Here is a 26401-nt window from a genome sequence, read left to right on the forward strand (position 1 = left end):
AAGGAGAAGCTGGGGCTGGCACGGGGAACTGAAGATGGATGGCATGTTCAGGGGCCTGGAGGTGTGATTCTTCTTGCTGTGACAGACAGTTTGCAACAACGATGTCTTCCCCTCCTCTCCTTCAAAGGTGGAGATGCGGCAAGAGGACTCAGAGAGCAAATGGGCAGAAGGACTCCATCCAGTCATACTTACTGCTGGGGCTTGGAGCTCACACAAGCATCCACCCAGCCAGAGAGAGCCGGATGGCCCTGTCCCCCTCCTGGGGACACCTGGGATGGTGGCAGGAGCCAAGGTGGTCCCAGGCTCCTCCGTGACATGTTGCAGGGAGCAGGTAAATCAGGAAACAGGGAGACATCCCAGCTGGACTCCCTCCCTGACCACACTGAGCTGACTGATGTCCCCAGCTTATCTTCAGCGTCCCAGCAAGCCTCTGCCCCAGAGGTTATCTCCAGTGTCCCTGGGTGGGACCCTGGTACTTCTGAATGGGGGCATTTATCCCTGGTGTCCCTGCATGCCCTCACTCAGTGGCATACATCTGTGGTGTCCCTGATTACCCCTGCCCTGGGACATTTATCCCTGGGGTCCCTGCTCCTCTAGCACCTCTGTGCCAGGTGTTTATCTCCAGTGTCCGTGGCATGGCGTTAAGTGATTCACTGCCCCCATCTTGCTCTGATTCATGACTACTTCTCACGATGCCCAAGAGCCTGCCAGTGCCCACGGCGCGTTCCACATCCTCCAGACATTCAAGTCCCTCCCCATGGCCATGACATCTTCCCTGTTCCCCACCAGATGGTGAGTTGTTGGCCAAGTACACAATTCCAGCAAAATCTGAGGGAAGACCAAAACAATCAGTGAATTCAGGTCAAACTCAGCCAGTACAGAAATGAAAGCAGGGATGCAATGCAGGATGCAATGCAGTAGAGCAGCAATATTTTTCAACCTAGTGATTCCAACATGGGTTTTTCCAAATTAACTTTACTTTCTGGCTAGCAGTCAGTGCAAAACCTACCAGCCAAGGCATGCAGCACCCTGCGCCCTCTCGATGCTCACCATCCCCCAGTCCCTGGGATGCTGGCATCTGGGACACAGTATAACGGCCAGGCAGCACGGAGACCCAAAGATGGCAGAGCCAGGGATGTTCCCTCCTCCTGGAGTGGTACAGGCAGAGAGAGGGCAGCGGGCAGAGGCGGAGGCCAGCAGCATCCACCTCATGCCTTTTAATAAAACATGAATTAGGTGCCAACGCGTATTAGATTCACTTCCCCGGTGACAGAAAATCAAAGGCTTCTCCCATCTTTTCTAGAGGCGCGTTCCTGATTGATCTGGAAGAAGCAGCTCAGTGCGAGGGAAGGAGTCTATACACACCGAAACAGCTCTTTAATTTCTTAATTTAATATCTGACACGTAAAGATTCTCATTAAGCCAGTCAATGAAGCCTGGAAATACAATTTTCGTGCAAACTGTCGCTATCATAACTTACACGAAACTTCAGATGGTGCCCTGTAAGCGGTGTGATTAAAACCATTCATCTTCCCTGTCAGTCGCCTGCTCCCACTCTCCCCCCAGCCCCCAGCCCTGCACCACCCGTGCCTGCCACGGCTGGCCAGCCTTGGCACCGCATGGGGCTGGTGGGTGCCACCGTGGCCATGGGCATCCAGCTGATGCTCGACAGCTGCATCCCGGGTGGGATCCTGCAGGAGCACCAGGGCAGTGCTCTCTGGACCAGGCAGACAGGGGGGTACTGGCAGCATGCTGGGCAGCACCCCACCAGGCACAGCCTTCGCAGTGGGCCCTCAAGCCCTGAAATCCCCCCACTGGGGCATGCGCAGGAGGGAGACGATTTCTGAAGATGCTAATTAGGCAAATTAATTCCTGTTGAGTCAAAGCCCTTCTCTGCCTTAGAAAAAAAAAAAAAAAAGCTACTTACTTCAGTGCTGATTAAATCCCAAATATCGAGACAAGGATTAGACCTGAGACTATTCCTTGGGGGTGCTCCCCACCAGCTGCTCCCAGTGAGTGCCTGCCTGGCACCATGCAGGCACACTGAGGAAGGGGCTGGCAGGGACTGAGGTTTGCACTGGGACATGAGCCACTGAATTACTCCAGAGGCTGTTGTTCCTCACACCAGCACCAGGCAGAGCACACATTAGCTGGGCTCGTTGCACCTGCATTGGCTGAGGAAGAGGATGGTAAAGATGCATGGGTGCAGGGCACCACCTGGGCACAGGGCACGTGGCACATTCTCTGCCATGGAGAAGCCTTGCTGAGCCTCAGGGTGCTCTCTGAAACCACCCATGAGAGGGTGATGGGCAGCTGTCCCATCCTCACCAGGCCCTGAGGGTGGATTGAACAATTTCTCAGGCTTTTCTGCTTCTGTCTGCCCTTCATCCCCCTCTCCCCAATCCAGGCCTGCTGAGCTTTTCAGCTCCAAGAAAACTCCAGAAATTTCCCAGCAGCTGGAAACTCAGTACTGGACACCAGGCTGAGGAAGAAAAGCCACTTCAGGGGACTCAGCAAACACTGCTGGATCTGTCTCACCACGGGTGTTGCATTGCACCTGGTTAGGGGAGGGAAATAATTCACTGGCAGCATTTGTCACCTAAATTTCTGTCCCAGCAGCTGGTGTCCAGCAGAGGAGAAAAGCCAGTGACAGGGTAGCAGAGAAAGGGACTCGTGAGCATCACCAGCTGCCCGGTCCTTGGGTTTCTGCAGTCAGCGCTGGTGCAGCCCCATGTGGGGCACGGCGCCATGGCACAGCCCCTTTGCTGGTGGTGCCAGTGGATAGCGGGTATCAGACACTGTCCCCCAGACCCAAAGCATGCAGCTTCCCCCTGCCTGCCCTTCCACTGGGGAGGGAGCATATTCCTGCGGGGATGGGTTCCCCAGGTACCCCAGCCAAGGTCCAACTGCCGTGTCTGGTCACTGAAGGATGCTCTGGTGAGGTGAAGGCTAGGAAGAGCCTCCAGCATATTCTGGTACTGCAATTGCCCCAGAGGTGTGACAGCTCCGGGAGGAGGAAAGTGGCCAAGCAGGTACCAGTGGGGTCACCCAGCTCTGCCTCTTCCCCCTGGGCTGCAAGCTTGGATGACTTTGACTCCAGTCTCTCACAAGAGATGAAATCTGCCCTGAACAGCATGGGCACCCACCTCAGCCCAGTCATGCCAGCTGAGGCACTTCGTGGGTCCTGTACCCAGGGCACCCTGACGGGGTGGGTGGCCCCTAGGGAAAGGCTCTGAAGGACACAGCACCCAGTGCCTGCGCATCGCACTGGCAGAGCAGCTTTCCTTGTCTTTCTTCTGTGTGTTATCTCAAGACGTCGGAGCTGCCAGCTCCTGCCAGCACTCGCGCAGCCTGACGTCGGTGCAGCTTGAAAGTGCGCGTGGCGTGTTTGATGTCAGGATTACCGGCTGGGTGTATTGTAAATGCTAAAATGAAATAAGAAGATTAGAGAAGAAAAGCGCCGCTCCGCAGTGTGCGCCTGCTGATTGCCTCCCGCTGGATCTTCTGCGGCTGGCGGGGGGCGCGGAGACCCAGCCCGGTGGCAATCATGCAGCAGAGGCAGCGGTGCCATGGAAAGGGTTAAAATGGTCCAAGCATCTTCCACTGTGGCTGGTGCTGCCTGCCACCCAGGCATGAACCCAGCTGGGGCAAGAGGCAGGATGGACCCCTTCCCAGCTGCCAGGGTGCCAGGCTCCCTGATGCTCTGGCTCACATTAAGTGTTCACTGGCTGCTCCTGCTGTCTCCCAGCCCGAGTCCCAAGTCTCCCAGCAAGTGGCCCCACATCAGCCCTGTCTTGCCCAGCCCTGGGCCAAGGCATGGTGGGGCAGTGGGGTCACATGGGGCTGGGTGGGTGCCTACAGCCTCGCAGGGAAGGTGAGTGAGTTCTGCATCCCTTCCCAATGTGCTGCATTCCTTCCCAGGAAATCGAGGCACAGCTGTGTCCCAGCCTTGGGAGCTGGCTTTTAGGGGGAAAAAGGCTTGTACATCCTCGGAAGTGAGTGACAACCTTCTGCAGGTCTTGCCAGGGGAATTTGGGGGTCTCCAAAGGGCAGGTGAGTGCTCTTTTCTCCCCCACTCAAGTGGCAGGACATTCTTAACCATCTGAACCCAGACGTAGCAGTGGGCAGCTCCACACCCCTCCTGCACCCTCCCCCTCCTCACACCAGCCTCTACCAAGCAGAGAAGGAGGCCAGCAGGCCACGACCCCACGGGCAAGTGTGAGAGCCAGAGGGGATGGAGGGGGAGCTGGGGCAGGGGTCGGGCACTGCTGAGCCACTCTCCATCTCCTGCTGACAGCAGCACGCCCCTGAGCATCTCCGCCAGCACCCTGGGACCCAGTCCCACACACACGAGCCTGTGTGTGGGCAGGAGGGCAGGGGGCACTGAATTTCAGCAGCAGGATGATTAGTCTTCATTTTCAGCTGTGCCCTTGGCCTCAGCTTGTCTTGCTGGGCCCTGCTGCCAGTGCTGGAGGAAGAGGAAGAAGAGGAAGAGGAGAAGGAGGCTACAGCATGCTCCCCGCAGCACTTCTTGTGCTGATCCTGCAGGATGCCAAGCTGGGCACAGGCAGCAGCACATGGGGCACAGGGCTCAGCCTCACACATGAAGCCCCCCATCCTCCCTGGCAGAACAAGTCCCACGTTTGCAGCTCCTCCCAGTATGGCAGAGCACCCTCCCCATGAATCCCTACTGACAGTGATCCCCACCTAGCCAGGGGACAGCTTGTACCCCAAGAGGGATGCGGGATCCCCCACCCACACTCTGCCACAGCAGCACCCCCAGGACTGCACCCAGCATCCCACATCCTGCAGCACGGCGCATCCCATGCAACAGTGCATCCTCTACCCACTGCCGTGCCCAGCACTAGCACCACAGCCTGCCCAGGCAGGCCAGCATGCGTCCCGGCAGCCCTGGAGCCGACAGGGCAGAGGAAAGCCAAGCACCAGCTGCCTCTGAGGAAATTTCCCTTCCCTGCAGCAAGGACCAGCAAGCAGGCTGGTGGCTGGCCCCATGCCGTAACTGTGCAGCTACCTGTCTTCCCCACCCCCCCTTATCTCTTGCATCTGTTCCCAATCAAAGCATCGTTTCAATCCCTTCGGGAGAAGGTTGTTCTCCCCCTGCCACCAAATGCTATTGTTTTTCTGAGGCGTGGCAGCTCAGCAGCAGCAGCTCAGCACCTGCCTGTGCCAGCTCTGCTCAGACACGTGTGGGCAAGCGCCTCGAGCGAGCCCCTACTCAGCTCCCTCCTGCTGAAAGCAGAGCTGATTTCATCCCCACAGCAAAGCACTGGGCTGTAGGCGGGAAGATGGGGCTGGCAACCCCCGAGGGAGAGGGCGACTGGGGAATTGACTCCCTTTCTGATGCCCAGTTTGGTGTTGGCAGCGCTCGGTGCCCCGGTTAATGTCTGCATGGGGCTGCTGGGTGGGTGAGACCCATCACAATGCCCATGTACGTCCTCCATCCCCCAGGTTTTGCTGCCAGCTCCAATGTCCCTCTGGGCTGAGCTCAACCCTGCCCTGCATCACCCTAGGTGGGTGCAGATCCCCCCTTGCCCCCCACCCCAACCTGGATGTGCCAGGGACAGCTGAGTCTGGCTTCCTCCCCTGCGGGACTCACCCATACACATTGCCATGGGGCCTCTGCTGCTTCTGTGCAATTAATGAGATTTAATTGCCTGTAAACAGATCCCCGGCAGCCCAGAGCTGCCATGGGAAGTTGCTGGAGTCCAGAAAAGGGAATGGGAAAAGGGAATCGTAGCAACTGTTGCCACGGCTGGACTGGCCATTCCCAAAACTTGACCACAGCAAGGAGGGGCTGGCCATATGGCCATGTCCTCCTGCCCTCAGTGCCACCATCACCACTCTCCCACAGTGCTGAGTGGCATGGGGCTCAGCATCCCACAGAGAGCCCCTGCACTGGGACGTGGCTGCATTTGGGGTCCCATGGAGAGGCTGCACTGACAGCAGGCTGCCAGGGCTGGGGGAGGTCCTTGCCCTCCCTCTCTGTGTGACCCCCAGGCTGGGCATGCACACGTCTGCATGGCACTAATGAAGTCTGCAAAGGTCAGGGCTCAGGGTATCAGCAGGCAGTTTCTGTAAATGCTATTTTCTAGCTCAGTGCCCTGTAACTCTTTCTGACAGTTGTGCTTAAATAAAACAAACAGAACATTTTAATCACCCCCGCACACCGCCCCCAGGCACTGCTCCCTGCCCCTAGGACAGCTCGCTGCGCCCCTGCCCATCGCAGCCCCACCCCGCGCCCTTCCCCCTGGCAGAGGACAGCATGAACACCCAAGGGTGTCCAGCAGTGCACCTGGGGGCTGTCCCCAGGATGGCACTACAGCATGGAGACTAATGTCACAGCAGGGCAGGAGTGGGACACACCTCTGTCCCAAGAGGACATGGCATCGGTGGTGCAAGGTGGGCTCGGTGCAGCAGCTGTGCCCTACTCACTGCTCAGCTAGCAATGGGAGAGGTCCCAAGGCACCAATATGCACACGTGTGTGTGTTGACATGTGCCCATGTGTGTGCAGATCCATGCTTGCAAGTGCAGATGTGTGAGTGCACATGTAAGTGTGTAATCCTGTGTCTGAGTACATAGGGATGCATGCGCACATATGCATATATATATATATTATGCATATATATATATATTTATATATGTGCATGTCTGCATGTGTGTGCACACATGTACCTGAGTGTAGGCATGCCTGTGCATGAGCATCCATGCATGTAACTGTGCATTCATGTACAGAAATGTCTGTGCCAAACATCCACAGATGGCTATACGTGTGTATAAGACTGCACATGCATGCAGGTGTGTTTGCACACACTGCATCTACGTGTCAAAGTGCACACGTGTGTGTGTGTGTGCATGCGTACCACCTCCTCAGCCCATGCAGTGGAAGCAGGTCTTGTCACTGCAATCACAGGGAAGTTTTGCTTAAGCCCGGGTGAGGGATGGGGCTGGGCGAGGGAGCAGTGGCAGCAGCGGCAGTTGGAGCGGCACGCATCCGCACCAGAGATAAGTTCCTGCCACAAAGTTTTCTTTCCCTGCTAATTTTCTGATTAGCTCCTGTCTGATGCGTCGGCAGCAGCGCTCCACGGAGCTTATTCAAAGGCGGCGTAATCTTTCTAAGCAGTGAACAGGGGGCAGGGACGCCATTCAGCTCCCAGCAGACAGAGCCGTGCGTCTGGAGGTAATAACTCTTCAGGGACTTGCAGCCGAGCGCTGACAAGCCGCCGGGAGGGCTGTGGAAATCCTTTCTGCGGATGAGCCAAGAGGATTCTCCTGCTATCCCCTAAAGCCTGCGTGTCACCTAGTCCAATAAAAGGCATTATCGGGAAGGTGGCATTTTGTTCTGGCGTATCTCAGGCCTCCAGCCCAGCCTTGGCTCTGCTGGCTTTGCATGAGAAGGGGAGGCTTAGGGCACAGTGGGTGCTGCCTGCCAGGGATGCTGCTGGGTGGGGGGCTGCAAAACACTTTCTGTGTCCCCCAGCAGAAGAGGGGTTGGGGAGCACAGCTGTGCCTGCTCTCCATCCTGCGCCTTTGCTGGCCCACAGCCACCCAGCGCTGCACCTGCAGGCTGGGTATCTCCTGCCCCAGGGACAGCAGCAGCAGTGCACTGGATCTCAGCACACCCATCCGCTTTCCTGTCTGCCTTAGAGGAGGTATGAGGTGGAGGGCTGGGGAGTTTGGGGGGTTCAGAGCAGTTGGGGGGACCCAGCATCTTTGGTGTGCAGATGTCTCAGCCCCATCCTGGTCCATCCCTCAGCCAGAGGTGATAGTGGGTCACCCCAGGGGACCTTCCTAGCCGTGGGGGTGCTGGGCACCTGGTAACCACAGCCCCATCTCCAGGGAGTGTGTCCCCAGGGCTGGGGAGGGCATCCGGAAGGGGGTGCACCAAGGCTGTGCTGGGGGTAACATGCACCTCATGGTGCAGGAGGTCATCCTGGGGTGGTCCTGGTTGTCCCATGTCCTCTGGATCCTGCCTGGTCCTGGACACCACAGGAGCTGCCAACCTGTGGCATTACCTGCTGCAACCAGGCCCCCAGGGATGGGGCATGTGCTGGGCCATGGTGATCAGGTGGTGCCAATGCCTGAGGGGACACACCAGCCCTAACCCCCGAGTTAGCAGGGGGCTTCCCTGCTGCTACCCACTGTGGCACAGCCCCAGGGTAGAGGGGGATCGTCCACGTGCAGAGTGGGCAGCATGGGGGGGACACACGACCCATCCTGATGTGATCGGCTAATTTACCGTGCTGCTTGTGCCCTGCACTAGCCAATAACTATGAAATGATGTGGAGATTTGCAGCCAAACCCTCTCATAAAGAGATTTAGGAGGGTGACGAAGATAATTAAACATCCTTCCCCAAGTATTGACTTGCAGTTGAAAGGGGGAAAAATAACTACATTTTTCACAGTCCTTTTAAATCATCCTGATGCCCAGCTGGGGCACTGTGCAAACAAGCCCTGGCCTGGTGGCTGTGGGGCTGCGAGCACCACAGCCCTCTCTGCCAGGCTGGGAAAAGCGTGGTGGAGCAGAGGAGGAGTCTGGGCAGCTGGGGGCTGGCGCAGGGTCCTGGGCTGGCAGCAGGCAGCGCAGGCAGGGAAGGATGCTCCAGAGCAAACAAGGCAAGGGTGACACAAGGGTGGCTGTCCCCTGAACAGTTAAGCTAAAATGAGCAGTGTAGGGCAGTGGGAGAGCTGAGGAAGAAGAAACATGCAGCCAGGCTACAGGGACAGTGATAGGAGCCAAGAGGGGGAACAGGATGCAACAAAGAGGCTTAGGAGAGAGGAGTGGGGGGCTTAAGGACAGGTCCTTGAGGAGCATCCAGGTACATGCTAAAGCAGCTGCAGTTTGCATACGTGGGTCTGCACACACATAGAGCATGCTTGCACACCACTCTGTGTGTGTCTGCACGTGTACGTGCGTGGGTGCATGGGTGCTCAGTGCCTCTGGGCTGCCCTGGGCCGCCAGCTCGTGCACTGCTGAGCTGTGAGTGCATGTCTTGCCAGCTGCATGTACCGCCATGTGTGCACTGCCACGTGTGGGCTGGTGAGTTGGGCACATGTGGGCGGCTGACATGCATGTCCAGACATGTCATTGTTGTGTCGTCTGTGTTAGCGACAGCTTCTGTGCCACCAGTTGGATGGAGGAGTCACCGGCACCTGCTGGATGTCCATGCATGTAGCAGGATCCCATAAGCACGTCACTACTCCACAGCTGCATCCACGCATGCACTTGCCTTATATCACTGCATCACACATGCAGTGCGTGGCCATTTCTGTGCTGTGTATCACTGCGATATGTGGGATGCAGGTAGCTGGAGGAGCATCCTGGGGCAGGACCCCATTCTGGCATGATGACCCCAGTTGTAGGAGGACACAGAGGAGCGGCAGAGAGGTATGCAGAAGATATATGGAGTCACATCACCCAAGGGACCTTCTGACCCATCTTCAATGGGACAAATATGCTGTGGGATGTACCACCCTGGCCTCTGTGCCCCAGGGAGCACACCCCATGCATCGTCCTCCACCGGGTCTCCTGAGGGCAGAGCTGAAGCCAAAACTCATGGCAGGGTGAGCAGGGAACACCCACTTTTCCATGTCGCTGTTTGCTGTGCCAGCCCCTGGGAATGTTCCTGGCAGCCTCCCCACCACCTTCTCATGCTTTGTCATTGGTGCCACCTGGCTTTGCCAGCACGGATGCTCTGAACCCCCTGACCTGCCTTTCCCAGAGGGAGATGGTGCTCCCCCACTCCCCATCACCCTGGGAAATGATGCCAGAGATGAGACTGTGTCCCTGCACAGGGGACAGAGAAGGGACCCGGCAGGGCTGGATACCCCAGCCGTGCTGGATCCCAGCCTCCAAGGAGCTGCTGTGTGCAAGCCCCAAAACACACACCTTTCCCTGACACCAGAATCTTCCAAAGTAGCACAAAAAGGTCTGTACTAAAACATACAGGAGCTGGTGGTCCCCAGGTGCAGGGTGCCAGTGCTGCCCCTGCCCTGTCCCCCTCTCTGGGAGGTCTCGGGGTGGCTGGGGAGGCCACTGTGGATGGGCTTGGCTGTTCAGACCCTGCCAGGAGCTGGAAGGATGCAATGGCAGTGCAGGGCTGGATCAAGGCAGAAGAGGAAAGTTTCTGGGCCTTCATCCCATTCTCTGCTTCACAGAAAAACTGACGGCAGGGGAGGGGGGCCCGGGGGTGTCTCTGTGTTCCTTGGCACTGGGAGGAGTGTGCCCCTAGCGTGCCCACTGCCCTGGGTACCTTTAACTGGGTCTAGTAATACCAAGTGTCCCAAGAGCCTGAAACTGAAGTGCAAATCACTCAAACCCTCAGGTTTGACCTGGCAAGACTGGGCGGCTCCTGGGGTGCCAAAACCAGCTCAGAGCAGCAGGGGGAAGGGGATTGTGAAGCCTCCCCCGATGCCCCCCTGGAGGAGGGGGGGGGGGGGGGGGGGGGGAGCAGACAGGTGAGCAGCCAGCAGCCAGCACCCACCTGCACCCACCTGGCACTGGCATGGGGAACCCGGGTCAGAAGCAGCCCCAGCCATCACCTCCGGCTCCGTGGGCGAGCTGGTGGCATCGGCGTTTTGCTGGGGGACATCTCACGTCCGCTGGCACGGCACGGCTCCTCACCCTATCCCTCGGCTTCTCCCCCCCGCCGTCGCCCGGGCCGTGTGGCTGTCGCTGTCGTCCGTGGAGCACGCGTGACACCCAGTGGGCGAGCACCAGACTGCACACGCCGGGCGAGAGGCACAGCCCGGAGCAGGGTCCCTGGGTGCGGTGGCCCTGGACTGGGGGTGTCACCCATGCGGGGGACATTGTCCTGCAGGGAATGGTGTGGCCGTGCCCGAGGGACCTGAAGTTGGGTTTTAACTTGGTTGGGTCGGATGGGCACATGGCAAGGGGGCCTGCATCCCCAAGGCTCTGGGGTCTCTCCAGGCACCCATGGGTCCCTGCAGCCCTGGGGCTTGGGGTCTCACCAGGGCCCCTTGAGGCTCCCTGCAGCCCCAGGGTGTTTTATTCAGCCTTGCACCATTCCTGGGTCAGGCTCTTGCTCTTCCCTGGCTTTGTTGCTTCTCCCTGTGTCCCTCAAAGGAGAGGCAGCCTAGCCAGAGCTAGCGTGACCTGATGTTTCTCAGGGCTTAATACCTTCCTGCTCCCATCCTGGGACAATCTGCACCTCACAGCCACGATCTCCTAATGACATGTGGCAGCTGTAATCCTTCATAACTGCTCCAGTTGGGTTTTTCCAGGCTGGGAAACTCTCAGCCTATCTTTAGCTTTTCCTCCTCTCTCTCTCTTGTTCATTCCCCAGGAGATAAACCCTGGTGCAACAAGAATCTGAAGGGAGCCAGCTCTGTGGCTCACATAAAGCCAAAGCAGAACTATTTTCTGTAAGAAAACCATTTTTCATTTCAATTTGTAAAGGCTTTCAAAGCTGATTCTCACAGGAGCAGGAGTGGTCTCTACAGAGGGGATTGGATGCTCTTCTCCAGCTCTGGAGGAGCTGAAAGCTCATCCTGCTGAGGCATCCAAGCTCGTTAACAGAGCTGTGAACACTCACATGCAAAGCCCTGCAACCCCACTCCCAGCATGTCAATCTCACATGCCAGCTCTAGACTCTGTAAAGACACTTGGAGAGTTTAGAAATTTGCTCTGAAGAATGAAAGGAAGAGGAAAGGACCAGAAAGTCCTTGTTCAGACACAGCTGGGACAGGGAGCTGAGTCTTCCTCACCATACCCTAAGCAGGACCCCTGCATGCCCTGGCCCCACCAGGCTCTGGAGAGGCCCCTGCTCATGAAGCTGGTGGCTGTGGGGGATGCAGGGATCCCAGGGGATGCTGATGTGACGGTCCTCTGTGTCATCCCCCACTGCCCATGCACAGTGACAAAATGTGGCCAAGAGCAGGACCCTGCATGCTCCCAGCAGATGGACCCATCTCTGCAGCACCCTAGAAGAGCATCCCAGAGATGGGACAACCTTGTGAAGGGCAAACCTGTCTCCTGATGTTGCATTTCTCACTTAGAATGGCACCGACATGGAGCACAGCTATACTGTCAGCCTAGGGAATGTAACTCCATGCCAGCTATGGGGCCACCACAAGCTGCCAGTGTCCCATAGCCAAGGAAAGCCAGTATCCAACTAACCCGGGTGTAATGAGCCACTGCCAGCTACTGGATGCTGCAGGGCAGTGGTGTGACACTACTAAACCCAGGGTGCAGGTTCAGCCAGCCCTGACAGTAGGGCCTGGAAGGAACCATGCAACAGGGATACGCCCAGAGCCCAGCCAGCTCCCTGCTAACAGATACTTGTGCAAAATGAGCCTATCAAGTCCATCTTCCTCAGGTTCAGGTCTTGCTAGGGTGGTAGCTCTGATGCCTCCAGAGAAGCATCCCTTATTTCCTCCCTCCCTGCTGACACTTCCTCCATAGAGGATGGGAAGAATGGGGCTGTCATACCATGGGGACACACCACAAAATTGTTCCTGAGACAGCCACTGCCTGGCTGGAAACTCAGGGTGGCTCCAGCCATAGGACATTTGATAGTCAATGTTCATAAAGAGAAGTAAAACAAGATGTGACAGAGACAAGGTCACATTAATGTCTGGATTTATATCCGCTACAGTCACCTTCATCTCTCTACCTTGGGGTGTGCAGAGTCCCAGCGGCATCACCCAGACCTTAGAGTGGTAAATGAGTGGGCAGTGGTAAATGAGGTTGTTATGAGCCCTGAGCAAGGGCAAGTGGGTCAGAGGAATGCATCTCAGCTCAGCTGTGCCTTGCATGGGACATGTGATGGTGACCAGCAAGCTCTTGGGTGGCTGCACTGTCATCTAGCTTCAACACTGACCCCAAGGGCTGATGCAGAAGAGAAGAAAGCACTTCCATTCAAGTTTCCAGCCTGCCCAACCAATTCTCCCATTAATCAGGTACAGCGAGAAACGTGGCCAAGCAGGGCTAGTTCCCGCTTCAGTGATGCTGGCTAAGCATTCTGCTCCTTCCCTTGCAGCCAGTTGGAGCTCCTTCATCCCCAGGACTGCAGTGTCCTCCCTTCTTTAACCCCATGGACACACTTTGGAGCTGCAAAGCCCCCAGGCTTGGGTCCTACTTTTCCCCATGCATCCATGCACTGACTTTCCAGGCCGTGTCTGGCTCTTGCAGGGACTGGGGTGATTGCCAATGCTTGCGTGTGGACACACAGGGGTGCACATGCTCACATACACACGGTCCTGTGCACCCCATGGGACACTACAGCAATGGCATTAGACAGCTCTAGACCATAAATCTGTCTGGCCTGGCTTGCTCCCTGCTGTGCAGCCCCAAGGTCATCCCAAGGACTTTCCTCTGCACCGTCCCCAACTTGAGATCTGCCACTCCCTGCCCACTGCGGCAGCTCTTTAACGAAGCATGGCGCTTGGCAGCTCTGCCTCAGGGGCAGACAACCACGGCACCCAGAGCAGCCCAAGCTGTGAAACGTGCAGCCCTATGATGAGCTGGCATGCATGGAGGGCAGCTGCTCAGCCCACCATGCTACAGCATGAGCAGCTGCAGGCAGTGGCAGGTAGCATTCCTTGCCAGGCAAGACTTCGTGAGCAGCTGCAGCTCTCCATCTTTCTCCCTGCTGTCCCTTCCATGAGTTTTTGCCCATCCCTTGATGCCCAGCTGGCAGCTGGTCTCAAGCAGGGTACCCCAGGGTCAGTACTGGGGCCATGTTCCCCATCCTCATCAGAGGGTCAGTTGAAGAGGCAAGTGTACCGTTGCCTTGCAGGTGAGGCTAAACTAGCGCCAATGGGTGTGCAGCAAATAGTGGAGCCTCAGTACAAGTGGACCCCAGGAAACTCACAATTTGGGTCAACAGAAACCTGTGGACATCAACAAGATGGGCCAGATAACCCCAGATTTCACCCAGGCTAGGGACCAAAGGACTCAGCAGGGTCCCAGCAAAAAGGACCTGGGACAAGGTCCTGGACAAGAGGCTGAACAAATGGGGCAAGCTGCATCCTGGGCGACATGAGGAGTGTAGTTAGCAGCCTGAGAGAAGGAGTTGTCCCCTCTGCACAACACCAGGGAATCTCCAGCAGGGTGTTGTGCCCAGATTGGCCCCCCAGTTCAGGGAGAAGTGGAGGAGCTGGAGAGGGACCAGTAGATGCTACTGGCAGGGCTGGGACCTGGGACTACAAGAAGGGTGAGTTGGGATCTACCAGCATCATGCAGCTACCTGGAGGACAGATGCAAAGGTGACAGAGCCAATCTCTCTTACTAGGGCATGAGATATAACAAAGGACAGCAGACATTAATTGCAACTTCAGGTTGGATGGTAGGGGTTTTTGTTTGGTTTTTTCCTGGGGAGCTAGTGTAGCTGTGCGACATGCCACCAGGGAGGTGGGGCAAGTCCATACTTCAAGACACAGCTGGGTAAAGCCATGGGTGACATTTGCTGGTGGTCTTTCTGCTCCAAGTGGGAGGATGGGCTAGAGACCCCCAGGAGTCCCTTCCCACACCAGCATCACCAGGATCCTGCAAGTCCAGTGAGGGGCAACCTCCCCACCTGCAAATTCTTTCCCTTCCCCACACCAGGAGCCCACCCCACAGATCCAGGACACCTTGACAGCCAAGGTCCTGTGCACTGGACCGTGGCCCCATCCCTGGCATGCCAAGATCTGTGCTGACCCACACCCTGCCGATGCTGAGCCCATCGCCTCTGCCGCGCTGCTGGGAGGCCTGGCTGCTGCTCCTGGCAGGTGATCAGCTGATCCCGCCAGCGAGCTGGTGCTGCAAAGTCAGGCACAGAGATTGCCAGCGTGCCAGCGAGGGGGGAGCAGGGCCAGCAGGGCCGGGGGGCTTGGGGAGCCAGGGGCAGCTCTACCCTGAAAGCCAAGCTACCTGCATGCTGCTACCTGCTGAATAATAGAGGAGCTGACAGCCAGGCGGAGAGAAATGCGATCCCGGTTAGCCGGCCGGGGAAGACATCTGAGCCGCCAGCAGCTGCGATAGTAACTGCAGGGAAGGAGCCTTCCTCCCCGCTGCTCTGTGCCGTGCAGCGTGGCCGGGGTGGCTCAGGTCCCTGCCCATCCCGGTGTGCCTTGGGCAGCCAGTGCCCACTCGCGGGGCACGGGCTGAGGGCGCGGAGGATGATGTGAGCTGCAGCAGGGACCCAGCAAGGCACAGCTCAAGGGCAGAGCCAGGTTTCCCAGGAGGCAAGGCAGGAGCCTGCCTGCAGCCAGTGCCTGTGCCCTGGGTCCAGCAGCTCAGCCCCATGTCCAGAGGAGGGGACATGGTTTATATCCCAGATGACTCCGACTTCAGCTCCTTCAGGGATCAGTGCGAGAGCCTGGAAGGCTGGCACTGTCGGTATAACAAGGCTGGCGTGACCGTGTGGAGTCAGGGGCAGGAGGAAAGCTGCACCGTGCAGAAAATCAAGGTAAGCAGATGCCTGCAGCTGCGGGACCACCAGCCCTTTCCTACCTCAGCTGCATGCCAGGCTGCTCCCTGAGGGTCCCTGGGGTGCTGGCCCATCCTGTGCACCCTGGTACAGCCTGCCTGGGGGTGCTTCTGCCTGGAATGCCAGGGCTGGCAGGGTTAGTTACCCAGAGGTGCTTCCCCAGCTGGCAAGCTGCTCTGCAGGCTCTCACTGCCTGCCCCATGGCTTTAGCCTCTCAACCTGCTGGGATGCCCACTGCAGCATCCTGCCGTGTGTGTACGCGTGTGGGTTCACATTGCAGCTGCCCTTGATCCAGACCCAGGCAGGAAGGCCCTAGGATCGATTACGTTATGGAGATGGCCTTGTCAGGAGCCCCTGGCATGCAACTGGCTGGCGGGATGCCTCCCTGGTGCCTCTCCCCTAGCCATGCCATTCTGGAGCACGTCACCTCACATCCTGCACTGGATGAGCATCTCAGAGAGTTTAAAAGCCCCCATGTCGGGAGGTTTATTGCTTGCCAGTGGCCAGATCTGGGATGCTGCAGAGGGACTAGCGAGGTTCAACCATCCCTCAGGTTGTTCCACATTGCTACTCATCTACATGGCACCAGTGACACTGCCAGGTGACCCTGAGTACATCAAGAGTGGTTACAGGGTGCTGGGAGAACAGGGCAGGGGAGCCCTGTGTGGGAACATCCTGAAGGCCAGTGCTTGGCTCCATGGCCAGTATCACGGGCAGGGCTTTGGCTTTTCTGGCAACTGAGGATCAGGACTGCCAGGCAGGGATGGGATCCTGCTAGGCAAGTAGGGCCAGAGCATCTTACCTACGGGACAGCCAACCTGATAAAGAAAGCTTTCAACTAGGAGTGTCAGGGAAGGGTTAATACAGCCTGAAGAGGAGGGAAGGCATGGGGAGGTGGTGAGTAGGGGAATGGGGTATGGTATAGCTGGAGGAGGCTCTTGCACTGCTCTTCTGAACACAGAGTAACTGACAGCCCGTCTCAGCTGCTTGCACACCAGCGCATGCAGCTAAGGAGGCACAACAAGGAGCTGGGCACATGATTGCAATGCTGCCTTGGATGAAGGCCCTTCAGGGCCAAGGTGAGGAGGAGGAGGAGTGGCACTCTCTGCAGAGGTGTATCTGCAATACATACCACCTTGACACCATAAGCCAGGGAAGAGCTTCTGGGCTAGGATCAAGGAGCACTTAAGGCACTTGGCATGCACAAGTATGCAGGACCAGGCAGGACACACCCAGGGGTGCAGAGGGGTCTGGCCAACATCTCTTTGAAAAGTCTTGGTGACTGCAGGAGGTCCCTGGTAACTAGGAAGAAGTAAACGTCACATCCATCTTCCAGAAGGGCAAGAAGGATGCTGCAGGGCGCTATGGGCTGCTGTGTCACCAACATCCCTGGGACGGTGATGGAGAACATCCTTTTGGAAGCCATGTCCTAAAGGACAAGGGCAGTGGTAACAGCAGTAGGGACTACCAAGGACAAATAATGCTTGACCAGCCTGCTTGCCTCCTGCAATGAGAGGACTGGCTGTGTGGGTATGAGGAGAGCAGTGAAAACCCTGTACCTCAGATTTGGTAGAGCTTTTGACAAGGTTTCCCATAGTGTCTTTGTCACCACATTGGTGAGATCTGGACTGGAGAAGTGGTTGATGAGAGTAGCTCATAGCATGGTGGTCAGCAGTACAGGATCCAGATGGTGGCTAGTTGCCCAGTCCCACCCTGTTACTGGGATGATGGGATCGATTTTCCTCTCAGTGAGAGTGCAGGTAGCACTGAAGCATGGAGAGCATTTGAAGTGCTGGAGACAAGAATGCTGCTCATCGTGACCTGGACAGGCTGGAGGGACAGGCTGGCAGAAGCCTCATGAAGTCCAGCCAAATTCAGACAAGCACAGCACAGCAGAGGGGATACAGTTACATCCCCTTTTGCCACCACCAAGCCCTGCACAGAAAGAGGACCCCAGGCAGGAGCAGGGAGGTCTGAACACCATTGCCCAGCCTGGTTCATTGCAATTAATACCTCCTTAATGTAGCTTTTCCCTGCTCAGAAGAGGGTCTGCACATGGTGCAGGGGTTAGCACTGCCCAGGGATCCTTTCTGAAATGTGGGATGGAGGATGCCACCCAGTCTGTGAGGGAGAGCTGAGCTGCACAGGCTGGAGCTTGGGGGTCAGAAGAGCCCCAGTCTTTCCATTAGTTCAGGCGTAACCTGGTGAGTCCCTGAGCAGCTGGAGCTTTGGGTTTTTTTCACCTGAATTCACTGTGGATGATCTGGGTTTGGGCTGTCTGTTTTCTCCATCCCAGCTGGCCACCTGCTGCACCTGGTGCAGCTGTTGCATAGCCGCTGCTCATCCATGGCTGGAGGGACAGGCTCTAGTGGGCAAGCCTGAGATGGTGCCGCTGTGATAAAACACAGGTTCCAGAAGCCCAGGAGGACCATGAGCTCCACCTCTGGCTGGAAGCACCCTTCACCCTGCAGCAGCAGCAGCACCAGACCCAGCTGGGAGGGGGTGGCTGGGGAGGGGGGAACAGGAGGAAGGGGATGGGTGCTTCCACACTCTCCTCCACAGTGCCCCAAGGAGTCCAACACATCTCCAAGCCTGTCCTGGGCATGAGTCCAGCACACCAGGCAGAAACCATCACGCAGGCCATCGGGAAAAGCTTGCCCGAGATTGATGGGACCTGCAACGTTCAGAGGGCCATCTCCAATTACATGGCACTGCTGAACATCTCATCAAAGATGCAAGGCCTCTAACGAGGAGCAGATGACATCTCCTTCCTCCCGGCATTGAGTGGAGGGGGGCAGCTGGCTTCATCAATAATGCACTTGCCAGTGCGGCTGGGCAGCTCCATGGCTCCAGTTACAGCCTGGGGCCGGCCAACCTTCCTGGTCTGGACCCCACACCTGACACCATTGTGCCAGGGCAGGAGCATCCCTTTGCTTGCCCTGCAGGAACACGGGGTGAGGGGACAGGGTTGGACTCAGGGAACCCAGGCACCAGAGCCTGGACCACGAGACAGCTCCATTTGAGGGCAGAGAGTCCTTCTGCCCCTGCTGCCCTCCTGCCTCTGCACTGTGCTGCACGCTGGCAGTGGGGCCAGTGGCTCTGCCTGGGCTGTCCTGAAGCAGCAGTGTGCCCTGCGCCATGTGTGCAGAGCATCCTCCACAGCACACGTAGCTTTGTAGCAGCACAGGGGCAAGCCAGCGCATGCAGGAACAGCCTAAAGTCCTTGTCCCCAGATAGGCACAGCTCCGTGCTCAGTGGGTGGGTGCTGCCCCCCTGCCCGACTGCCCGTCTCCCCACAGACTCGCATCTCCTGCAAGGATGTCCCTGCCGAGACGCTCTACGATGTGCTGCACGACACCCACTACCGCAAGAAATGGGACTCGAACATGATCGAGACCTATGACATCGGGCGCCTGACTGTTAACGCCGATGTGGGATACTACTCCTGTGAGCAGCCCCCAGCCCCTGGGGACACCCAGGGTTCCCCTCACTGACCCCACAGCCCCGTGCATGGGTGTGGGGCTGTGGGGGCAATGGGTTGGGGTGTAACAGGGTCTGTCTGCAGGGAAATGCCCAAGCCCCCTGAAGAACCGGGATTTCGTCACCCTGCGCTCCTGGCTGCCCCTGGGCAATGACTACATGATCATCAACTACAGCGTCAAGCACCCGGTGAGACCCCAGCCAGCCCCAGCCCTGCCAGGGGGGCTGGCCCCATGGGCCAACAGCACAGGCAGGGCTGGGGAGCGTATGGGGCAGGCTCTGAGGTCCACGGCATCTTTCTGCAGAAATACCCACCCCGGAAGGATTTTGTGAGGGCCGTGTCCCTGCAGACAGGTTACCTGATCAAGGCAAATGGTGCCAGTGCCTGCATCCTCTATTATCTCACCCAGGTGGACCCTCGCGGTGAGTGGCAGCAGGATGGGAGGGTACAGCATGCCTCCTGGGGGATGGGTCCCATTATACCCCGAGAGCTCACCCACCATGGGTCTCTATCATCCAGGGGCCCAAAGGGCACTGGGAAGTAAGGACAACCCAGGGAAGAAGGGTGTTCCCTCCAAGGCCACAGCATGTGGCAGGTTCCAGCAGCCCTGGGGGGGGAGGTGTCAGTCTGGCATGGGGTGCTGCAGGCTCATGGTGCCTCCTCTGGGGCTGGCCCAGATCAGCTGAGTGACAGGGCTCTGGGCTTTTGCAGGATCGCTGCCAAAGTGGGTGGTGAACCGCGTTTCCCAGTTTGTGGCACCAAAGGTAAGCAGGGTGTGTGGCCAGTGGTGGGATGCATAGATGCATCAGGCATGAGGTGCCCTGAGCTAGCCCCCTAGGTAGGGGCAGGATGGGTGCTGGCTGACCCAGGGCTCTCAGGACAGGTACTGGGTGACCCAGGGCTTGCAGGGTGTGTCCTGGGCATGCTGGTGGGGCTGTGTGGTCTGAGCCAGGCACCCATCCCATCCCCTCCCAGGACCCCCCAAAAAGCTAGCATCGCGGGAGCTGGGAGCTATGCCTACAGACCAGAGTGGCTCCATCCCCCCTGGGGACTTGGGGCACCATGACGGCCTGGACCCACTCTGCCCACAGGCGATGAAGAAGATCTACAAGGCTGGGCTGAAGTACCCGGAGTGGAAACACAAGCACAACCCAGGATACAAGCCCTGGGTGTACCCAGAGCAGAACACGCTGCCCAGTGTCAGCCTGGCCGAGCTCTCAGTGCAGCACGCTGACTCGCTGGAGAACATCGATGAGACGGGGCTGTCCGAGGACCACCTGAGCACCAGTGACCACGAGGCCTGAGCCCTCACCACAGCCCTCTCACCAGGCTCCCCCTCATGACCAAGGCTTAGCAGCCAGGGGGCACAGGCAGGAATTTTGCCCCCTGAGCCCAAATAGTCATGTCTGCTCTCCAACTCCTTCACCATAGACCTCCCTACCCAGGCAGCAGGATACTGTCCCATGGGAACCTGCAGCACGGGTGGTGGGAAGAGGGAGGACAGGCACCTTGGTCCCCCCTTGCACCAATGGTGGCCCATGGAGATGTCCCTGTGCAGGAGGTAGAGCTGGCAGTGGGAGCGGGTGCCCCAGGGAGAGGCTGGGCAAGTCAAAAGAGGGGGAACCCTTGATGTGCTGAGTAGGAGCTTTCCAGGTACCAGGATATCCCTTTGCCACTGTAAGACCTTCTAGGGGTGTCCCTCAAATGGCCAGAAGTGGGGAGTCTGTACGGGTCCTGCCCATGCTTTGCAGGAGCACAGAACTGACCCTCTCTGGCTTGAGGTCCAGCTCTGCCAGCCCCGCAATCAGGCTGGACCCACTCCAGCCCACCAAGCCCCCCACCAGGCTTTGTGTGACACCCCCCCACAACTCAGGGAGCCCTCCCAGGTCCTCTCCTGGGCATCAGGCTCACTTCTGCAGGGTGGCTGTAGCCCAGCTGGCTCTGGGGACCCCTTACCCAGGTGGTGTTTGGGAGGTGGGGTGGGATTTTCCTCGCAGTGGGGTCTCGGGCAGCCTCTGTTCCCACTCACTCAGTGTTTGCTGCTGCTGTGGTTTCTGGCACAATAATAAAGGGATTGGTGTGTGTGCGAGAGAGCTTCAGCATGGGATGGGGAGGACGCTGGCACTGCACCCACCCTGAGGCTGTCCAGGCACTAGGTCCTGGCTTGGACAGGAGGGCCAGTCCAGCCACGCTGTCCCAGCACCTAGGGGTGACCCTCAGCAGGGAGCGAGGTGGCCAGTGGTGGAGCAGGAGAAGCGGATGCTGGGCTCTACACACCCACGCACATGTGGGTGAGCGTGCATGGGACCAGGGCAGCTTCCACCAGACAATGGGAAGTTAGTCTAGACAGCCACTGCTGGGGGAATACACTGACAAATGTTGCATTTTTCTATCCACTGCCAGGCTCCAAGACTGCCTGCAGCTGCTGGGCTCCTGCCCCAGATGGCTTTAAGCCTGATCTGTGCAAGGCCAATGCAAACAGGGCCGTCACTGCTGACAGTGCCATGGTGCTCAGCTCCAGACCTGTCCCAGCAAGGTAAAGACTAGTGGACATGGCCGGGATGTGGCAGCTGCCCTCACAGCAGAGCCCTGCCTCGGCAGTGCGGGGGGGGCACAGCCCTCTGGCAGCCGCTCAGGGCTTGCAGCCTGCCCAGAGCCACCCACCACCGTGGCTTTTGGGGACCCTCTGACCCACCCAGCCTCACACCCCCTGGTCACCCCAAACCCCAAACCGAGCTGCAAGTGCTGTTGCACTATGCTGGCTTCCCCAACATCTTGTGTTTCTCCCTGGTTTGTCCAGATGCTGACCCCAGCATCCCAGGTGCAGATGCTCACTGTCCCCCTTTAGCTACCCTGTTAGGTCACGTATGTTCCCTGTGCTGCTCCATGGAGACATCAAATGCACATGTCTTACTGCAGAGAGTGCTGGGGAGGCAAGAGGAGGTCCTGGCCATTGGGCAGACAGCTCCCACGGTTTGCAGCTGGGCTGGCTGTACAAGCAGAACAGGGGCAAGAAGCACCTTCACAGGGAAAATGTGGAAAACCCAAGGGCAGGAGATGTGCAGCCTCCCCCTCACAGTGCACGGGGCTCACGGCAAGGGGAGCAGTCTCTCCCTGCCCTGCGCCACTCCCACCACCTCAGCAGACTGAGGGCACAGCAGCAGGGAGGATTTTACCTGTGAAGACACGTCCCAGCCCCAAACTGCCCCAATAACACTTTGCAATAATGGTGATAGAGCTGAGCAGGGAACTGTGGCCAGAGCAAAGGCGAGAAACACCCCCGGGTGCTGCCCTGATGAGTACAGAGGTCACTGGCACCCTGAGCCCGCAGGGTGCTGGGGTGAAGACCACCCCACACGGCCCCAGTGCTGCAGAAAGCAGCCCCATCTCTCCTCATTCCCTGGATGTTTCTCTGCAGCAGCCAGGCTGCTGTGGGGCTATTTTTAGCCAGCCCTAAGTAGGTGTGAGGAGCTGCTGCTGCCTGAGCACCAAGAGCCGGCAGGGAGTCCCCACTCCCCAGCCAGCCCCAGGGAAAACTGTGCCAGGGTTGGTGACATCTCAGCCCAGGATGCTGCCCAAAATGGCCAGGATGGCAGTGGCATCAAGTAGAAGATTAGGGCCACTGGGGCAGCAGGGACACTGGTCCGCATCCAGCACTGGGCTGTAGCAGAGCTCCTGGCCCCCAGCATCACCCTGGCTGGGGAGCAGGGTGAAACCTGTGCAGCTGGAGAGGTGGGCTGCCTCGGACCCTGTGGGTGCCAGGAGCCCCAACATCGTGATTTCTTAGTGAATGATGTGCCACTGCTGGGTTTCCTGTGGCACAAACAGGAAGGGAGCCATGCACTGGCATACCCAAGCGCCTGAGTTAAGGGAGGCAGCAGACAGGCTATGGGGGGACTGGAGCCCCCTCAGTGCCCTCACCGGGATGCTGGGGGAGCAGGTGGCGACAGCCCAGGGGTGATGGCCACGTACATGGGGGCTGCAGCTCCACACAAGAGCCCAGCTGGATGGCTCTTCCTGCCTGGCCATGAGCAGAGAGGAGCCGCCCCACAATGCAGAGATTGGAAAGGAAACGGGAAGCTGCTGCTGGACGGGAGATTAGCCCAGAGGCAGTGATGTCCGCCAGTACCCTGATGGATGGGGGGCAGAGGGAGTGTGGCATGGGCCCCCCACCCTGGCCGCACAGAGGTCCACAGTCCACTCCAGTGCCCCCAGTATCAAACATGCCCCAGATGGAGGGGGATGTGATTCCATCCCTGGCATCTCATGCTTTGCATCCCTAAACTCATGGATAGGCCCTGGGCAGCTCTCACCCCCACCACCCACACTGGGAACCTGAGCCCAACAGGGAGCTCCCCAGCAGTCTATCTTATCTCATGGAATGGCCACCATCAGAGCTCTTGCCTGGAGAGGTCCAGCAGGATTCAAAGCCCAACAGCCTCTACCTTCCTGCTCCACACTCCTCCACCAAGCCCTGCCAGGGGCTCAGCTCTCTGCCAAGCCCAAGACAACCCTCTGGGCTTGGTCCCAACCCCACATTTCCAGCTGTCCAATGTGACATTTGCCCTCTTAGTATGAGGCCTGAGTGTCCCTCACTCTGTCCTGATCCCAAGAGGTGCTCCCACCATCACTGCACACGTCCCCCAGCACAATCCAGCATGGGTGGGGCTGAAGATAGAGCAAAGGCTGCCCCAGAGAGCAGCAAAGGGTGATGGCTAGGGATGGATGGATGGATGGATAGAGAGATGGATAGATAGATAGACAGACAGATAGATGGAAGAAGGAAGGGAGGGAGCAAGGGAGGGAAGAAAGAGTGGGTAGAGGGAGGAAGGGAGGGAGGGAGGGAGGGAGCAAGGGAGGGAGGGAGGGAGGGAGGGAGAGAGGGGAAAATGAATGGAGGGATGAAGGGAAGAATGGATGGATGGATGGATGGATGGATGGGCAGACAGCTGGACACATGGACCTTGAGGCACAGTGTCATGCTTCCCAGAAAGGGGAAGGACTAACAGGCCAATGTGCTGGAAGGATCCAACCTTTACTTTGATCTTCATTTCATCTAGCCCTTGCCAGCATCTTCTTGAAGCCAAATCCTCCAGCCTAAGGGGTGTTTTATGATTCTGCCCATCTGCCTTTTCCAGGGAGCAGGCAAGAGCTTCCTGCTGTGCAAACCCGTAGATATGGCAGAGCTCTCTGTCTCTGCCCAAGGAGGCTAGCATCTAAATATGGATTGCATCAGAGGTTAGTAGACACCAGAGATCAAACAGAGGCTTTGAAACCTGTGCTGTAGAAAGTGGGCTAATATGAAGCCTTCAGCAAACAACCCAGCCGCAGCATTCATGTAATGGCTGCCAGTGCCCCAGCACTCTGCTGTGCCCTGCTTCCCCCTGACACAGCCCTGTGCCAGCTGTCTGTCTCCAAGATGGTCCCATGGCTGGGGGATGACCCAGCTTGGGCTGTCCTCCTGGCTGAGCCCTGAGAAGGGACAGTCTCTGCAGGCAGCCGGGTGCTGGGGCTCAGCAGAGGTGCTTGAGCAGGGGTTTCCCCCCTGCCAGGGGAACCAAGCTCCAGTCCTGACACTTAAGTGACTGTGGAGGTAGAAGGGACCAGGGGAGAAGTTTTGCTGCACTGAACTGGCCTGTCAGCAGCCATCAGGATGTGGGTTGTGGGGACTGGGCCCTGCTCTTAATCATGCTGGACCATCAGATGGGACTGCAACTTGCCACTCTGGGGATGTCCCAGGTTGTCCCTTCCACCCTCGGACAAAGTTTCCCTCCCCAGCAGCCCATCTCTGCCCTCCCAGCACACAGGGAGGAGCACCACTCCCAGCAGCAGAGTATGAGGGCTCTATAGAGGTGCTGCAGGGTGCCAAACAGTGGTGAGCCAAGATCTGGCCCCACACAGGAGTCTGCTTCACCGGTGCTAATGCCTCCAGCATGGCAGGATGGAAACAATGGCATGCTGGCTGCAACCAGCATTACCAGCACCCTTTGTCCTGCCCCTCCAGCCACTCACACCACAGACCTCAGCAACCATCTTGTGAGCAGCAGTGCTTATATTTAGCCAAACAGCTTCCCCTAAGAGGCAGAAGCCCAGCAGGATGGCACAGTCTGTGGTGCAGAGCCAGAGGGTCCCTGCACATCCTGAGGGTCCCTGTGCACCCTGTCTCCAAAACTCACCCACAGGGTGGTCCATGGGGCAACCCATGCCATCCCCAGTCCCAGGGATGTGTCACTCCCTGCCGAAGCAGCTGGCAGGGAAGGGGGAGGAAGGCAAAACTGATGCTGGGCTCATGCCGATTTCTGCTTCTGCTTTGCAGGCGCAAAGTGTGATAAAGGAGAAGCTGCCTTTCTGCACCTAGCTGCACGCACAAACACTTGTATGGGGCGGCCCTTCCACACCAGGGGCTCCTGCCACTCCCAGCCCCCAGCAAAGACTTTTGGGGGCATCACTGGGGCAGGGAAGGACAAGCGTGGATTGAAGCAAGGGGGTCCCCAGAGAGCTGGACCCTCACAGGGCAGGGAGCAGTTATCAGTCTTGCCACCAGGCGTGGGGAAGGGCTGAAGGGTGTTGTGAGATATCAGCCTTGGACAGACTCCATGTGCAAGGTTCGGTAACAGCAGAGCCGGACTAACTGCCAGCTCCCCCGGGGCTCTTGCAAAAAGCATTGCATTAAAGGCAGCCTGGTCATCTGGTAGTGAATGTACAGGCTCTTGGCAGGAGAGAAACCCTCCCAATATCCCCCTGCCACCCCAGACCACACTGCCATCCATCCTGCCCCTCAGCTCACTCCACATCACCCTCTTCATGGGGTACCAGCAGGGGGGAGTGTGGGGGGGTGTGCTCTATCCCCAGCATCCCTACAGCACAGGGGAGGCTTCTGTGTTCCAGACATTTCATCCAACCAGCCCCAGTACCAGCCCTTCCAAGTTCCCTCATTAGCATGAACATTTTAACCTGTTTTCTCCAATTTGGCAACACCTTCCCAGCACCTGCACCCTGCTCAGTCCCAAGCCACGGTGGATATAGTGAATATCTCCTCTTACCTGCAGCCGGAAGCAGAAACAGCAGGTGGAGCCGAATGCACCCAAGAACTTCAAACATCTCCCTCTGCAGTGCAGCCTTGGAGTGTGAGCCTCAGGGACCTGGTTCCCCCCATGGCAATGCACGTCCGAGGGCTCGTGGCAAGGAGCAGGACCCTGGCTAGGAAGGTGAGAGAAGGCGCGTGAGTGAGTGAGTGAGTGAGTGAGTGAGTGAGTGAGTGAGTGAGTGAGTGAGTGAGTGGGGAGGTTGGGGGCAGCCCCCAAAAGAGGGCAGAGCCTGGCTGAGGGGCAGGACACAGGGCAGCCAGACCAGGGGCCAAGCACAGGGCACGGTGATGCCTGGGAAGGGGCAGGACGGGAGGGTGGGACAGGGATGGGAACCAGAGGGTTGGCCTGGAGGAGGGACCGGCAGTGGGAGGCGTGGGCT

General features: G+C 58.0%; 1 protein-coding gene and 1 long non-coding RNA gene across 2 annotated transcripts; one reads left to right on the plus strand and one right to left on the minus strand.

Moving 5' to 3' along the window:
• Positions 1 to 1376: 1376 nt before the first annotated feature.
• On the minus strand, positions 1377 to 26047 carry LOC119152178. The gene is made up of 2 exons (XR_005105707.1): positions 25978 to 26047; positions 1377 to 3425 (listed from the first exon to the last, which is right to left on the minus strand). It is a non-coding gene; the product is annotated as an uncharacterized LOC119152178 (long non-coding RNA).
• On the plus strand, positions 14680 to 21102 carry LOC119152177 (START domain-containing protein 10-like). Its single transcript, XM_037397067.1, has 6 exons — positions 14680 to 15432; positions 18753 to 18900; positions 19019 to 19122; positions 19239 to 19356; positions 19646 to 19698; positions 20026 to 21102. The coding sequence occupies exons 1-6, from the start codon at positions 15268 to 15270 to the stop codon at positions 20236 to 20238; spliced, it is 801 nt and encodes a 266-aa protein (XP_037252964.1). The 5' UTR covers positions 14680 to 15267; the 3' UTR covers positions 20239 to 21102.
• Positions 26048 to 26401: the final 354 nt, after the last annotated feature.

Source organism: Falco rusticolus, chromosome 8, assembly GCF_015220075.1.
Source record: "Falco rusticolus isolate bFalRus1 chromosome 8, bFalRus1.pri, whole genome shotgun sequence".
Taxonomy (NCBI): domain Eukaryota; kingdom Metazoa; phylum Chordata; class Aves; order Falconiformes; family Falconidae; genus Falco; species Falco rusticolus.

Coding starts and splice junctions, on each gene's coding strand:
- LOC119152177 (XM_037397067.1), top strand. CDS start 15,268: ATGTCCAGAGGAGGGGACATGGTTTATATCCCAGATGACTCCGACTTC. Junction 18,901..19,018: donor CGATGTGGGATACTACTCCT/GTGAGCAGCCCC, acceptor GTCTGTCTGCAG/GGAAATGCCCAAGCCCCCTG. Junction 19,123..19,238: donor ACTACAGCGTCAAGCACCCG/GTGAGACCCCAG, acceptor ATCTTTCTGCAG/AAATACCCACCCCGGAAGGA.